This window comes from Egretta garzetta, unplaced genomic scaffold (assembly GCF_000687185.1).
Source record: "Egretta garzetta isolate BGI_Z169 unplaced genomic scaffold, ASM68718v1 scaffold173, whole genome shotgun sequence".
In the NCBI taxonomy this organism is placed as follows: Eukaryota; Metazoa; Chordata; class Aves; order Pelecaniformes; family Ardeidae; genus Egretta; species Egretta garzetta.
In genome coordinates, this window is record NW_009259112.1 from 670101 (window position 1) to 683615 (window position 13515).

General features: G+C 39.8%; 1 protein-coding gene across 1 annotated transcript in view; it reads left to right on the plus strand.

Moving 5' to 3' along the window:
* Positions 1-2445: 2445 nt before the first annotated feature.
* The window catches only part of PTAR1 (protein prenyltransferase alpha subunit repeat containing 1), a 28726-nt gene continuing 17656 nt past the window's right edge, over positions 2446-13515 (plus strand). The window contains exons 1-3 of the mRNA XM_035891050.1: positions 2446-2555; positions 2647-2816; positions 9062-9128. Of these exons, the coding sequence (XP_035746943.1) occupies positions 2446-2555; positions 2647-2816; positions 9062-9128 (347 nt within the window). The remainder of the gene's footprint in view (positions 2556-2646; positions 2817-9061; positions 9129-13515) is intronic.

Here is a 13515-nt window from a genome sequence, read left to right on the forward strand (position 1 = left end):
GCGGTTTGCGGAAGATGAAGGGTATTTCATTCACTTCATTTTACAAGCACTAACTCATTGGTGCCTGCGTGTGAGTCCTGCTGCAGAAGCTTCCTTTGGGTACACAATGGAGGAGAGGCTGCAGGGGTTCTCAAGCAGCATCTCCTGGGCCAACAGACCTGCCCCATTACTTACTCTCTCTGCAGATCTGAGGGGCCTTTGGGAGCAGAAATAGATGGTGGTTTGAATGAATTGTTTTGGCTGTGAGATAGGCACCCCACTGTAGATAAATCTGCCCTCCTGGTATTTTGCATCGTGAATTCTGTTCCTTCTCAGGAACTGAAAGCACAACACCAAGGTGTTGGAGGCAACATTTCTACCAAATGGCAAGTCCTGGTTTGCATCTTAGCAAAAACTGAGTAACCAGATAAACCGTTTTTTGTACTGCACTGGATCTTGGTGGATTTCATTATGCAGTGGTCTAGTCCTCTGCTGATTTCAGCCAGCCAAGCACGTTTTGGAGTTGGGGTGATTCAGACTGAATTGCCAGCTCTCTGCAAACCCAACCTGTCTGTCATTTTGGTACGTTTAAAGCAGTGTTGCGACACTCAGCTTACCACAGTCAGACTTTTTGTATTTGGTAAGAAGTGAAGGTGTGGATGTATGGGGGTTTTGTTGTTTTTTTGGGGTTTTTTCCTTCTCCTTGCTGTTTACCTTTGGTGTACTGTTTGTAAGGAACAGCTAGTAATTTCTTGTGGTAATTCACAGAGTTAATTAGCAAAGCTGTGAGTGACTGCATCTTCATTGCAAGTTAGGGACCTTTATTGTCCCTGTATGCACAGCCAGGCAAAGTTTGCCTAAGGACTGCGTTTAATATTTGTAAAAGAAAGGAGCCAGCAGTAAGTGTAAACTTCAGGCTATAAGGTACCATGTTTGAAAGAAGCAGACTAGAATGTCTTTTTAGTTCTAATTTGACCAGTTTCCTGAAGAGCTTAACTTGTGTTGAGTGGAGCAGCAGAGATGAGGATCTTGCTTTGACACCCATTGCTTGCAATTGGTGAGATAGGAAAATGCTGGTTTTCCTCTTCCTGTTCTCAGAAGACCAGGGACGGGTAAGGGATCTGAGTGTATGTTTAGAGACAGAGCCAAGTGATTTGCAAATATCTTATCTTGAGTTACTTGCGCTTTTTGTGGCCTATGTTGTATGGAAGATTAAATCTGCTTTTTGAATAAACAAATATATTCTTAAACAAGCACATGGTGTCACTTTCGATTATGTCAGTAGTAATCCAGTGAGGACACAGAACTAAATCGGTACACTCGGATTGTCCAGTAGCAAAATTAGTTTAAGATAATTGAGGTTGTGGGCTTGACACTTGGAGTGTATCTGTAGACATTGTATTGAGAAAATCTAAGCTGGAGAATTTGCTTTCTATGTAAGATCACAAGAGAGCTATTTTTTCCTGCCTGAGATCTGAGGATCTCCCTCCTTAGCAACAAAATTTTCCACTAAAGAGGAGTTGATGGAGAAATAATGCATAACAGAAAGTATAAAATAGTGTTGCTTTCTGTCCAAATGAGAGTGAATGGTTGACAACTTGTGTTTGTTTGTTCTTAAGAAGCTGTTAAAGCTGCTCTTCCAACATCCCTACATGCTAGAGAACACTGAGAAAAAAGTAAAATGTGGTATGGCCCTTTGAAACTAAACAGCTGAGTCTCTTCTGCTTTGTTTGCTGGTATGAATTTTTGTGGCCATCACTAATTTTTCTAAAGGCTTGTTTAAAGTCTGTCATACAGAGTTGCTGTTTCATCAGGCTGGGCTATGTTGTGGAAACATGCACATTGCTGTCTATGTGATTTTTCTTCTCTGTGATCTTTGGCTTCAGAGCACTGGTCACCCTGCTGCAGGGCACACCTGGGTAGCTTTGGGTCAGGTGCCTGTACCGGTAAATGTATTGTTTCCCTTGTGGAAGCAGTTGTTACAGCTCTATTGCATCTCCATCACAAAGCCAGTAGTATTCGTGTTAATTCAGCTAATAGGTGATAATCTAAAAATACGGCAAAAGGGACCTTCCTCAATTAGGACCTTTGGGAAAATTTGATAAAACTTTTCTATTAAGGTACCTTGAGAAGAAGTCGAATCACCAAAAGGAATCTTCTAGAGAACTCTTAAGGGGTTTTTAATTCATTCTGTTGCATTTAATCATGGCTATTATTTCCAAAGTCTTCAGCAAGTCTTAAAATATTTCTGGTTTTCTATCACAGCAGCACTGGGGAGCTAATACGAAATTTTTGTAGTGGCTCTTAACTCAAAATTACAACTAGCTTTTATATTGCATTTGAATAAATTGTAGAGAGGTAAAATACATTTACTTTTTTTGCTCAACTTAAATCTTTATTCATGCCTTAAAACATGTTTGAATAATTTATTTGCCAAGTTAATATACTGCATGAATTTTGCAGAGGATGGCTTCTGAAAATGCATACCTGCAGTCTGGCAAAAATCAAGCAGGTGAATTGAGGATAATGAGTATGGATTTCAGTAAAAATAGAGAAAAAGGTGATGGACTGACTGGGTGGGAAGCATTGCCAGTCTGCTATATTGAGAAAAATAATTGGCATCTACTGGAAATAAGTTTAATTATATCTCTTTCTGGTTTTTTTAAGAGATGAAATTGGATTAATACCCTACCCTGAAGCCAGGTATAACCGGAGCCCTATCGTCCTGGTAGAAAACAAGCTTGGTGTGGAGAGCTGGTGTGTCGAGTTTCTTTTGCCATATGTCCACAATAAACTTCTCCTCTACAGACAAAGAAAGCAATGGCTGAACAAAGATGGTAAGTTACACAGTTGGAGAATAGTATCTTACGTGATTCTTACTGTACATTTTTTATTTATCATAGAATCATTTAGGTTGGAAAAGACCCTTAAGATCATCAAGTCTAACTGTTAACCAAATGCTGCCAAGTCCACCACTAAACCATGTCCCTAAGCACCTCATCTACCTGTCTTCTAAATACCTCCAGGGATGGGGACTCAGCCACATCCCTGGGCAACCCATTCCAATGCTTGACAACCCTTTCAGTGAAGAAATTTTTCCTAATATCTAATCTAAACCTCCTGTGATGCAACTTGAGGCCATTTCCTCTTGTCCTATCACTTGTTCCTTGGAGCAAGAGACCAACACCCACCACACTACACCCTCCTTTCAGGTAGCTGTAGAGGGTGATAAGGTCCCCCCCAGCCTTCTTTACTGCAGGCTTAACAACCCCAGTTCCCTCAGCCATTACTTGGGCTCCAGACCCCTCAACAGCTTCGTTGCCCTTCTCTGGACATGTTCCAGCACCTCAATGTCCTTCTTGTAGTGAGGGGCCCAAAACCAAACACAGTGTTTGAGGTGCAGCCTCACCAGTGCTGAGTACAGGGGCATGATCACTTCCCTACTCCTGCTGGTCACACTGTTCCTGATACAAGCCAGGATGCTCTTGGTCTTCTTTGTCACCTGGGCACACTGCTGGCTCATATTCAGTTATCTGTCAATGAATACCCCTAGGTCCTTTCCTGCTAAGCAGCTTTCCAGCCATTCTTCCCCCAGTGCAGGACCCGACACTTTGCCTTGTTGAACCTCATACAGCTGACCTCAGCCCATCGATCCAGCCTGTCCAGACCCTCTGTAGAGCCTTCCTGCTGTCAAGCTGATTGACACACCCACCCAACTTGGTGTTGTCTGCAAACTTTCTGAGGGTGCCCTCAGTCCCCTCATCCAGATCACTTATGTTTTTTGACACTACACTGGCCCTTCTTAAAGCCAGTTCAGCGTGATCTGAAAGAACTGAGTGTTACTGGTGGGGTAGGCAGGCTTTGGATTGTGCATCTTGGCAACCTAAACAAGTTGTAGGGTTGCTTAGTTGAAAATGTAAATCCTTTATCTCTTGTGCAAGCTGGAAGGGTTAGAGGGAGATGATTTATTTTGGTGAGCAATTTAGGGAAGTGATGTTAATCTTTACAGAAGGAATTTTGTCCTGCTTTCCTGAGTCAGAAGGAAAAATGTGGTGATGTGTGGATCTAAAGTAAGAAACAAGTGCAGTGTTTTTCAGACGTAGGGGCACAAGAAATCATTAGTCCATACAGCTTGGTTTGTGAGGTGTATTTTGATAATGCTGCAGATCTTCTGCTGGAAGACTTTCCGTTTCAGTCTCATGTGTTACAGAAGAGTCTTCCCCAGAAATTGCCAGACAAACAAAAACTTGTTGTTTCAAGCCAAAATACAAACCACTGAGATTTGTGTCACTCTTGCACTGGGAGTCTGGAGACCACTGATTGCTGTTAGCTAAAGGGCAGCTGGGTGCTGTTGTGCTGGCAGCCTGCTCCATTCACCCGGGTCCAGGCGCTTTGTTGTGGTGACACTGTGGCATGTACCTATTCTGCCAGGATGGTACAGTGTGCTGACTGCTTGAGGAGTGTCTCTGCTTCCCTGCTGGTTGAAGCCATGCAAATCTTTCCTCTCAAAATGCAGTTTATAAAACTGTGTTGGCAAATACTGCAGTGGCATGAAGTTGAGGTTACTTCCTGTTTGTTGAGATTTGTTTGGTTTTACTCTTTTGCAAACAAAACTCCATTCTCCTCTGTTTCTTCAGTTACAAAAGTCAGTTTAAAATGTGTGAGAAGAGGTAATCTGCAGCGTTTTCATGTCTATTGAGGCTTGCGTTACTACTGTAAAACATGATCAGGACCTCCATGCTAATAACTTGTTTGACAACCAAGATACAGCTTACAAGATTTGTTATGTTTTACCATAATTGAGTTTCACATTTCACATAGGATATTTTAGCATAAACTGAACTGCAGTGGTGGAGGGAGTGAAGGCAGAAGTCTTTCCCAGGTGGACTTCCAAAATTGTCTCTCATGTGGCATAAGTAGGCATACTCTATCAAGAGAAGTTACGTCTTCTATGCTTTTGAAATATCTTCAAGGATTTTCCTCCAAATTCCTTTTTGTGGACAAAAGTGCATGCTTGGAATTTGGCAAGGTAGTTGTTCTCTTCTGAATGTAGTAAAGGGATAGATTTGTTTATTACTGCTGCAAATCTCAATTGCATATTCTGTTGATGCTTGTAATAAACAGTGACTGCATATATAGTCTGTTGTTACCTCTCTTCTGTTGTTGGAATTACTGTAAGCCATTTTAAATAGAACAGAAGAAAAGCAAGGTGCTGATTCGAGCGTCTGCTTTCAGATGTGATGTCTGATATTTTTCTGGCAGGATCCTGGAAGAAGGAAGTCAGACATTGATAGCTTCCTCTGACAGATGTTTAATTTACTTATGGTTTCTTTTGCATACTTGGGATCCAGAATCACGACTACTTCTCTTGCTGTTGTTCCAGTTTAGAACTCCTAATTTACAATATCTTGTTATCCTTTCTCAAATATTTTTTTAATTTATGCATGCATATTGTTTGTATTATGACAAGATGGTTTCTGAAATTGCTATAAACTTCCTCTCTTTTTATGCAAAGTGTTGTTGTGCATAGTCCCAGAACATCCTTTGCATAGATGTGTGTTTCCACTTCTACAACACTCTTCTGAAATGCACATCTTTATGTGATACAGCCATAAAGAAAATGAGCTAAAAACATACTTTCATGTTTGTCCTTTTGTAGCTGGGGAGACTTATGTACAAAAGGGCATTTATATTGTGAGCACCTATGATGCTATGGCTTGCTTGAAACGTATCCAGCAGAAAGTACTTTCAAATTGTAAATAAAAGCTCGTGGTGTTTGTTATTGACACAGAGAAAACTAGCTGGCAACTACTATGATTGTGTGCCAGATCTGTCATAAAACATTATCTTGAAAAGCAGCTCAGAGGTTACTAAAATTGTGTCATTTGACATCTCTGGCTCAGAATCCACATTTCATGAAATCTTCATCTGTTACTTGTTGCAAAAAGCATCAAAGAACTGTGACATGAAAGAACTGGGTATTGCTTTGAGATTTTCCTTTTATATGCTCCCTTCCTTTGATAGCGTTCAGGATGCAGTGAACCTCTGTAATGGGAGAACGGTCAAAATGGTAGATAAGTTTCTGCTGGGCTTGATGTAGCGCTGTTCTGGCCAGCATTTGACATTACCAGAATAGCCATGTTAACTGGAAATCATCATTTAGTAGGATAAACGAACTGTATTGTTTTAAGAGGAGCCATGCAGACTATGAAAACCGTTTCTAAAAAGTATTCAAAAGACTGAACTTGGTCATAATAAGCTTTTGCTTAACACGCCTTATCACCCATAGCATGTACAGTGGTAGTACCTAATAATTACTGAAACCATTGTTGTATTTAGAAAATCCAGCACTCAAAAGTTCAGAATTTGTTATGACTTAATTCAGAACTGCCTCTAATCCTGTTCTTTGTTGCAGCATTTTGCTGCATCTCTACTTTTCTTCTTATCCTGCACTGCACAATTTCATTTACCTTTCCCTCCTCTACAGCAAACACCCTTTTGCTCCCTTCCCAGGGAGGAAAAAGTCCTGCAGGAATCTCCTTTATTGCACAGTCCTGCTGCATCAGTACTTAAAATGATTGAGCGTTGGAGCCTTTAGATGCAGCCCGCTGACCCCTTGGCAGAATGATAAGCAGCTGAAAGTAAAGTTCACCATGAGAAGTGTGAATCACCTAGATTTGCTGCGCTGAACTCTTCATAGTATGTTTCAAAAATTTGCTAGCAGTCTAGATTAAATGTAATTTAAAGCAAGTTTAAAATATAGGTGTGACTTTTGTCTAGGGCAGAAGCTAGTATTAAAGTTTTTGGGGGTTGGTGGTGTTTTTTGTTGTTGGTTCGTAGTAGGTCCTGTGAATTTGATGTAAAAAAGATTTATGTTACCTTGGAAGAGTTACTATTAGCTCTTGGCCTAATGCATTTTGAAAGGCAATTTGTGTGTATTATTTATGACACAAGGTAATACTAGTAGAATAATCAGAGCATTTGTATATTTGTGATGCGTAAAATCGAGAGATTTTAAAAATACAGAGTAACTATTAATATTTTGAGAAGATAAAATGGAAAATCTGCATGAAACGATGACAGCTCACGATTTTTACTATAGATGCTTATAAAACTGGTATTTTGTTAAATGTTGCCAATGAAGTTTTTGAATGTAAAATTGAAACAGTAGCCAGCAAAACACTTAGTAGGCGTTTAATTTTACATTGTTTGTAAATTGAATGTTTCAGCTGGGCAATTCATCTGTCTAAAATTAAATGGGTGTTGAAGTGCTTTACTGGTCAGCGCTTGGGTAGGTCAGAGAAAAAGCTTTGTATATTTAGGCAGCAAATTAGGAAGAAGCTTTGCGCATATGAGAAATACTCATTCCCTGGCAACAAAGAGGGATTTAAAGGGAAGTCTTTCATTAAAGGGGGGGAAAAAAAAGTCAACTAAACCTCATGAAAATAGAAAGTTAAGTTAGTTCCTTGAGGTAATTTTTAAAATACCACCGTAACAGCTCAGTCAAGAATTGATGGAGTACACTAAAGAATTCGCCACCCACTCCACCCCTGCATTATATGAGGGCATAACATGTTCCTCAGGAACATCTTGGGAAACGCAAAATTACTTTGTTGGACATGAATGAACGAGTAGTTATACAATAATATACAAAGGTATTCCACCTTTTGACCCACTTAAACATTAACTTCTCTCAAACTCTTGGTGCAGAGATACATGAAGCCACATTCCTTCGCATTTTGAATTAATATGCTCCATTATTCTTGCATTTCGTCGGTGACTTTTTAAAATTTCATTTTACAGTCATGTTAACTGCACTAACCAAAGATCTAGGTCCATAAGATACCCTCTTTTTCCTTTTACTTTTTTTTGTCTCCTTAAAAAGTGATGAAGTGCCTACCATTTGCTGGAAATCACCTGGAGTACAACCTATTTAGTATGTTAAATGCAGGGTGATTAGGGGAGAGTGTAGCCAAAATTTCTTGGCAGTAAAAGCCTGTATAGTCATATTCAGTTTTGAAGCAAGTTTCTTCTTCTTGCTCAGTTGCAAAATTGTCCTGTAAATTTAAGAATTGTGATTGCAGGACAGGTTAACTGATCTGATGCTGTGTCTCCTGAGAGCAGAGGTTAAGGGAGCCAATGTGGTGAAAGTCCTTAGTATCTCAAGCTTAAATGGAGATGCCTCATAAATCCCCACTCTTACCCTGGTGGGACTCAAGACTGCTCGAATGGTGCAGTGGAGTGCAAAGAGGAAGGGAAAGACTTGGTTACGATGAAATTACTCTTCCATTCTCAGCAACTGTATACCTCAGTCTTGTTTTTACAACGTTGTTAAAAAGAAGTGTAATACATGAATCTACTGTCGCTGCAGTGCTTAAATGCAGGGATGCAAACAAATGTTCTATTTGTTCCTTTTTTAGTGAATTAGTTTTAAAACCTCGGTCTGAAGCAAGGCTGTCACTTCAGGATGTATTTAAAGTGGGTTTTGTGCATTTAGGTAGTGGAGTTATTTTGTGATCCTAATTCATGGTTATGGTGTTTCATTTTCCTAGTTACAGGATTTTTATAGTGTGTGTATTTTTTGTAACGGTATAGTATATGGCAGCTCAGACTTGTACTGAAATAGTAGGGTATATTTTTTACAGTATTATCTTATTCAGAAATTGTTGGATTTTCTTTGAAGAATACTGTGTTTATGATATATACAGTGTGTCTGCAATTTAAATCACTGAATACGCAAGGATTCTATGTAACGGCTGTCTGTCACTGAGGGCATACCGTATGTTTGATTATAGCAGTACAGGTAGAGGTCAGAAATTTCCAGCTGCAAACTTCTTAGATGTGAGTTGTCAGCAAGACAAATAATAAAAAGGGAGGATATGGCAGATTTTGCTCTCTTAAATTAAGCTAGCATTTCTTCTGGAATGAGATGGAGTAGTGTTTTGCGGAGGTGGGCGTCCATAGGTACAGCAGCTCGCGGAGGAGAGACTTTGAGGAAGAACAGGGAGTAAGGGAGTGCAGAGAGAATACTGCTGTATGCGAATCATTACTAATCTTTGTGTCTCTTGTTCAATTGTTTTAGAGCTGATAGATATCACGTGCACCCTGCTGCTGCGGAACCCTGACTTCACCACTGCTTGGAATGTGAGGTATGTTGCACTCAGCAAATGACATCAGAAAGACCTGGGCCTCATGCTGGAGTCAGCTGTAAGCTTTAAGTGGTAATTAGTGACAGAGCAAGAGCTTTTCAACTAAGGAGTGCTGAAGGAATGTTAAAAATCTCTTCCCTCCTCTATGCCTTGCAGGTAGTTTCAGGCTGCCTTTTTTTTTTTCTTCCTTTTTTTGTTGTAGCGCAAGCTAAAGGTTACATTACTGCATGTGAAGGCACATGTTTCACCCACATTTTTGCGGGATGTAAGTCCCATTGAACTGCCACTCCTCTTTCCTTCTGTCAGTTAAGGAAGGCCGTTTGTAACGTTCAGATGGGCATATCCTTTTCACTGAATCACATAGTGCCCAACTAATGTCTGCTGTCTGTCTTCATTATTTTCATTTTATCCCTCTTTGAATATTATACCTGCGTCCTTTTGCGATAACAGTTCAATTTCCTGCCATTACCAGTGCAGCTCATCAAAGCTGAATAGCCTTCAATAGTTACACTGCAAGAGAAGGGGAGGAAGGTGGCTATCTTATTCTGGATACATTCTCCCCCACCCTGCTCCTTTCTTGTACCTGGGATTAATCTAGCTTCACTGTTGGTCGTGCTGCAGCACCTGTCCAGGAGTCATTATGGAGGGGGAGCTCATAATGGAGCCCGGAAACAACAGTTCTTTACAACACTGTAATCTGATAATTCTTTTGTAAATCTTAGAAGTGGGGAAATATTCTCTTTCTACTGTCTCGCTAAGGCTCGAGACAGTCTTAAAGGAATAGTTCTAGAAGGGCTGGAGGGCTGACAGAAAACTATATGTTAGAGTCTAGGGCTCTCATTAAAAATAGGACTTTTGTAGTTAAGGTGCATTATTGCAGTAGGAAAAATTAACAAAATGACCTAGAAAGATGATGGATGTGGGTAGCTACCAGCCCTAGATATGGCAAATTCAGCTTTTTTTTTTTCTTTTTTCTACTGCTGATACAGTTTTTAAGGATTTTGCTGTGATCTGTATCTTTCTAGAATCTCAGGTCTAAGAAAGGGGGATGAAAGTGATAGCAAAGGGATTACTGTCTTGAAAATGCATAGCTTGAGTAGCTTTCAAGTGATAAAATGGAATTAGGAGGATATGTAAGAACCAGAGCTACTATAGTAATGTAATCTTGTGTTACTTAAAACTGAATTTGGGTTTTTATTTTAGGTTTTATGGATTTTTTTTTTTAATTCAAATACATCCATCCTTATCAGTCTGGCTTTTTTTTCTGCCTGACAGCTGTAGGAGTTTGCTCTTATGTACATGAGAGGAGTAGTTTAAAGTTGTAAATAGAATTGAAAATGTTAAGGGATATAATTGAGGATTATTTTCTCTTCTATGATGTCTATGATTTACCAAAGTACACAAATTACTACAGAAGGTGAACTTGCTCCACAAATTCTTGGCCAGTGACCTGGTTGGCAGCCTGTCTTTGAAGCTCTGTTTAGCAATCAGAGAGAAGCTGTTGTTATACCAGCCAGTCAGAAACTGTAGAGTTTACCACTGAGCCTGCTCTAGCCAAGGGACTGCTTTGCTGAATCTTACCCTACATCATTTTAGGCTGTTTCTGGGGGTTTGCTGTTTTGAAGGGTAGGCAGGTTGGTACAACATTTCAGCTTCTCTTCTGTTCTGTGAAATTCCTACTTCAGTAAATTACATGTCAGGCTAGCCAGATGTGTGGCATATTCAGTCACAGAGTAGAGAACAGACTCTGTTCTGCACAGGTGCTGGAGGTAAATCCTTATTCTGAGCTAGTATAAGCTGGGAACTAATTGTGTGGGACTTGCACTCTGCTTGCAGGAGATGATGGATGTGCTGTGGGATGATTGTTTTCATCTTACTTAGAGGATGTTTGTTGGCCAGATTCATCTACTGTTCTCCACACACAAATTCACTGCTTTATTTTAAGGGAAAAAGGTGTCATTGACTCCAAGTAGCCTAAAACATAGAAGTGTAATAGTTATTTACTGAATAACAGCCCTGCTCATAGTGTTTCCTGTAGAATTTAATGACTCGTTTTAGGCTGGAATAGTTCCTTTCCTATGTTGAATTCTCTGCTGAGAGCTTCAGAGATGGTGGTTGACTCAATAGCACTGAATTTGAAGACACAGGAAGAGGTTGGTTTGAGAGTGAGAAAAGGAAATCTGTTCCTTGGAAAGGAAACGGGAGGTGGCAGAGCAAGAAGACTGGAGTGGCAGTGTGGAAGGCTAGTGAGCATTTCAGCTCAGCTGACAATCATAGAAGGTCCTATCTGGTTAATGAAGCACAGGAGAATATAAAAATTCAAATGTGTTACCTGCTAGGAAAAGACTGATAATCTGCCTTGACTTTGGAGCTATTCTAAACAATATGCCTGCATAGGTATAACCTAAACCATGACAACAGAGTAAGAGCTAATTGTATGGTGTAGGAAGGCACACTAAAGAATAGGAGACATGTCACTTCTTAGAACTCAGAGGGAGATCCTTGTTAGACTGAATGGGCAACAAGATGTCTCCAGCTGTTAATCATAATTTCAGTTACCCTGTGGTTTTAGAAGTTGGAAAATCTTCCAAGTTAACATGACCAAAATCTTCATGCAAGTGACTGTAAGGGAATTGTCATAGTTGTTTTTGTTCGTAATTGCTGGCATGTACAATTGATCAAAAGCCACTAGGTAACCAAAGAGCTCTGATAGTCAAACTTTTTCCTGTCAGATACCAATGACTTCAAAGGTGTCAGCAAAAACATAAGGGAAGTCAAAATAATTTCAGATTATCTTTTATGGGAGCTAGAATTCTGAAAGCTGAAAAATTATCTGTGGTCCACATGGCAAAAAGTGACTAGAAATTATATATCCCGAGTTGGATGTTTGCTGAAAGAGCTTGAAAGATGTTTATTTGGGAGTATGTGATATATACTTGTGGCTGAAGTCCCCCACTTGTGATGGGAGGATCTCTCATTTGAAAATCTATGAAGCTAAAAACTGCTTTTCTACCACAGCAGTAGAAGTGAACCTTGTCTGTAATGTTCCTCAACTTTTCAAAAGAGTAAATTTACTTTAAGAGTAAATATGTATGAGCCTACTTATTTACAGTTAACGCTTTAATATAGAAAGAGCAATTTCTTCACCAAGAGTTTAGGTTTTGGGAGATAGGTGGCCTGGTAATCTAAATCTTTGTTAAATATGCACATACATTTGTTTTGAATATAGACTGATCTGGGATGCTTTTTCATTGTCCATGTGGTAAGTGGTTTTTACCAAAATGTCACCTTTTGCATTGCAGTAAAGGGGCAATTCCACCTGGTTGACATTCCTTGAATTTTTCTCTTGCCTGGTTTGCAAAAGTCAACATGTTGGCACTGAACAGTCTGGTCAGTCTGCTGCTCCTGGCTGGTAAACTTGGATTTCCTGTTGAGCACATGCTAAAAGCATCCAATCTGAAGCATGCTGGAACTTGATTCAGATAAAAACAGATGTCCCAGTAGTTATGTTTCTAATCTCTGCAGACAGTTCTGTACTGACTTTACTAGATATCAGAAGCAAAACTGCCTTATGAATTTAGTTAGGTGCTGGTTCAGTAGCAAAAGAAGGGTCTAGGCTCACATATCAAGATTTGTCTTGAATTTGAAATAATACGTGGCTCACTGTTAGCGTGGCACCATTAGCTTCGGACTGTGGGTATACAGTTCAGTTAAAGCAGCACAAGGCCAGTGTACCAGGTGGAGTCAATTTCCTACTGAAAAATTCCAAAACAGACAGAAAATGAGAATATGTGCTCACACTAAAGGAGTATGTCAATTTGTTTGTGAGACTTGGGCCATAACTTTAAAACCACATAATGCATTCTGTGTCATACTGCAGAAAGTTTTACTTCTTCCTGGATAGAAGGTTTTTTAGAGTGTATTTCCTGCCTGTCCCCTTCCTCCCCCCCTTTTTTTCTTTTTCTCAGAAAATTGATTCATCTGCTCTTCACCTACCAGTGCTTCTCTTGCTGCACCTGGTGCCATACATAACATTATGATGAACCATAAGTTATATATAAAAAAAACCCCAAACAACAACAAAAACCCCAAACAAACAAAAAACCCCACAACCCAAAACAAAAAAAATCCACACCTAACCCATACCAAAATTGGTTCTACTTTTTGCACTCTTAGTTTTTAATTGTGACTTCTGAAGATTCTGGGAAATTAATGTTTCCTGTCTGCAAATGGTAACTTTGGAACTTACTGTATCTTTAAGTCAGAGCCACTATCTGCTAGATTGGAGAATGGGATATGGAGACTAACGTCCTGGGAGTAACCAGTGATGGGGTGATGTCTACCAACATGCTTAGGACAGGCAGTAAGAGTTACAAAGCTAGAAAGA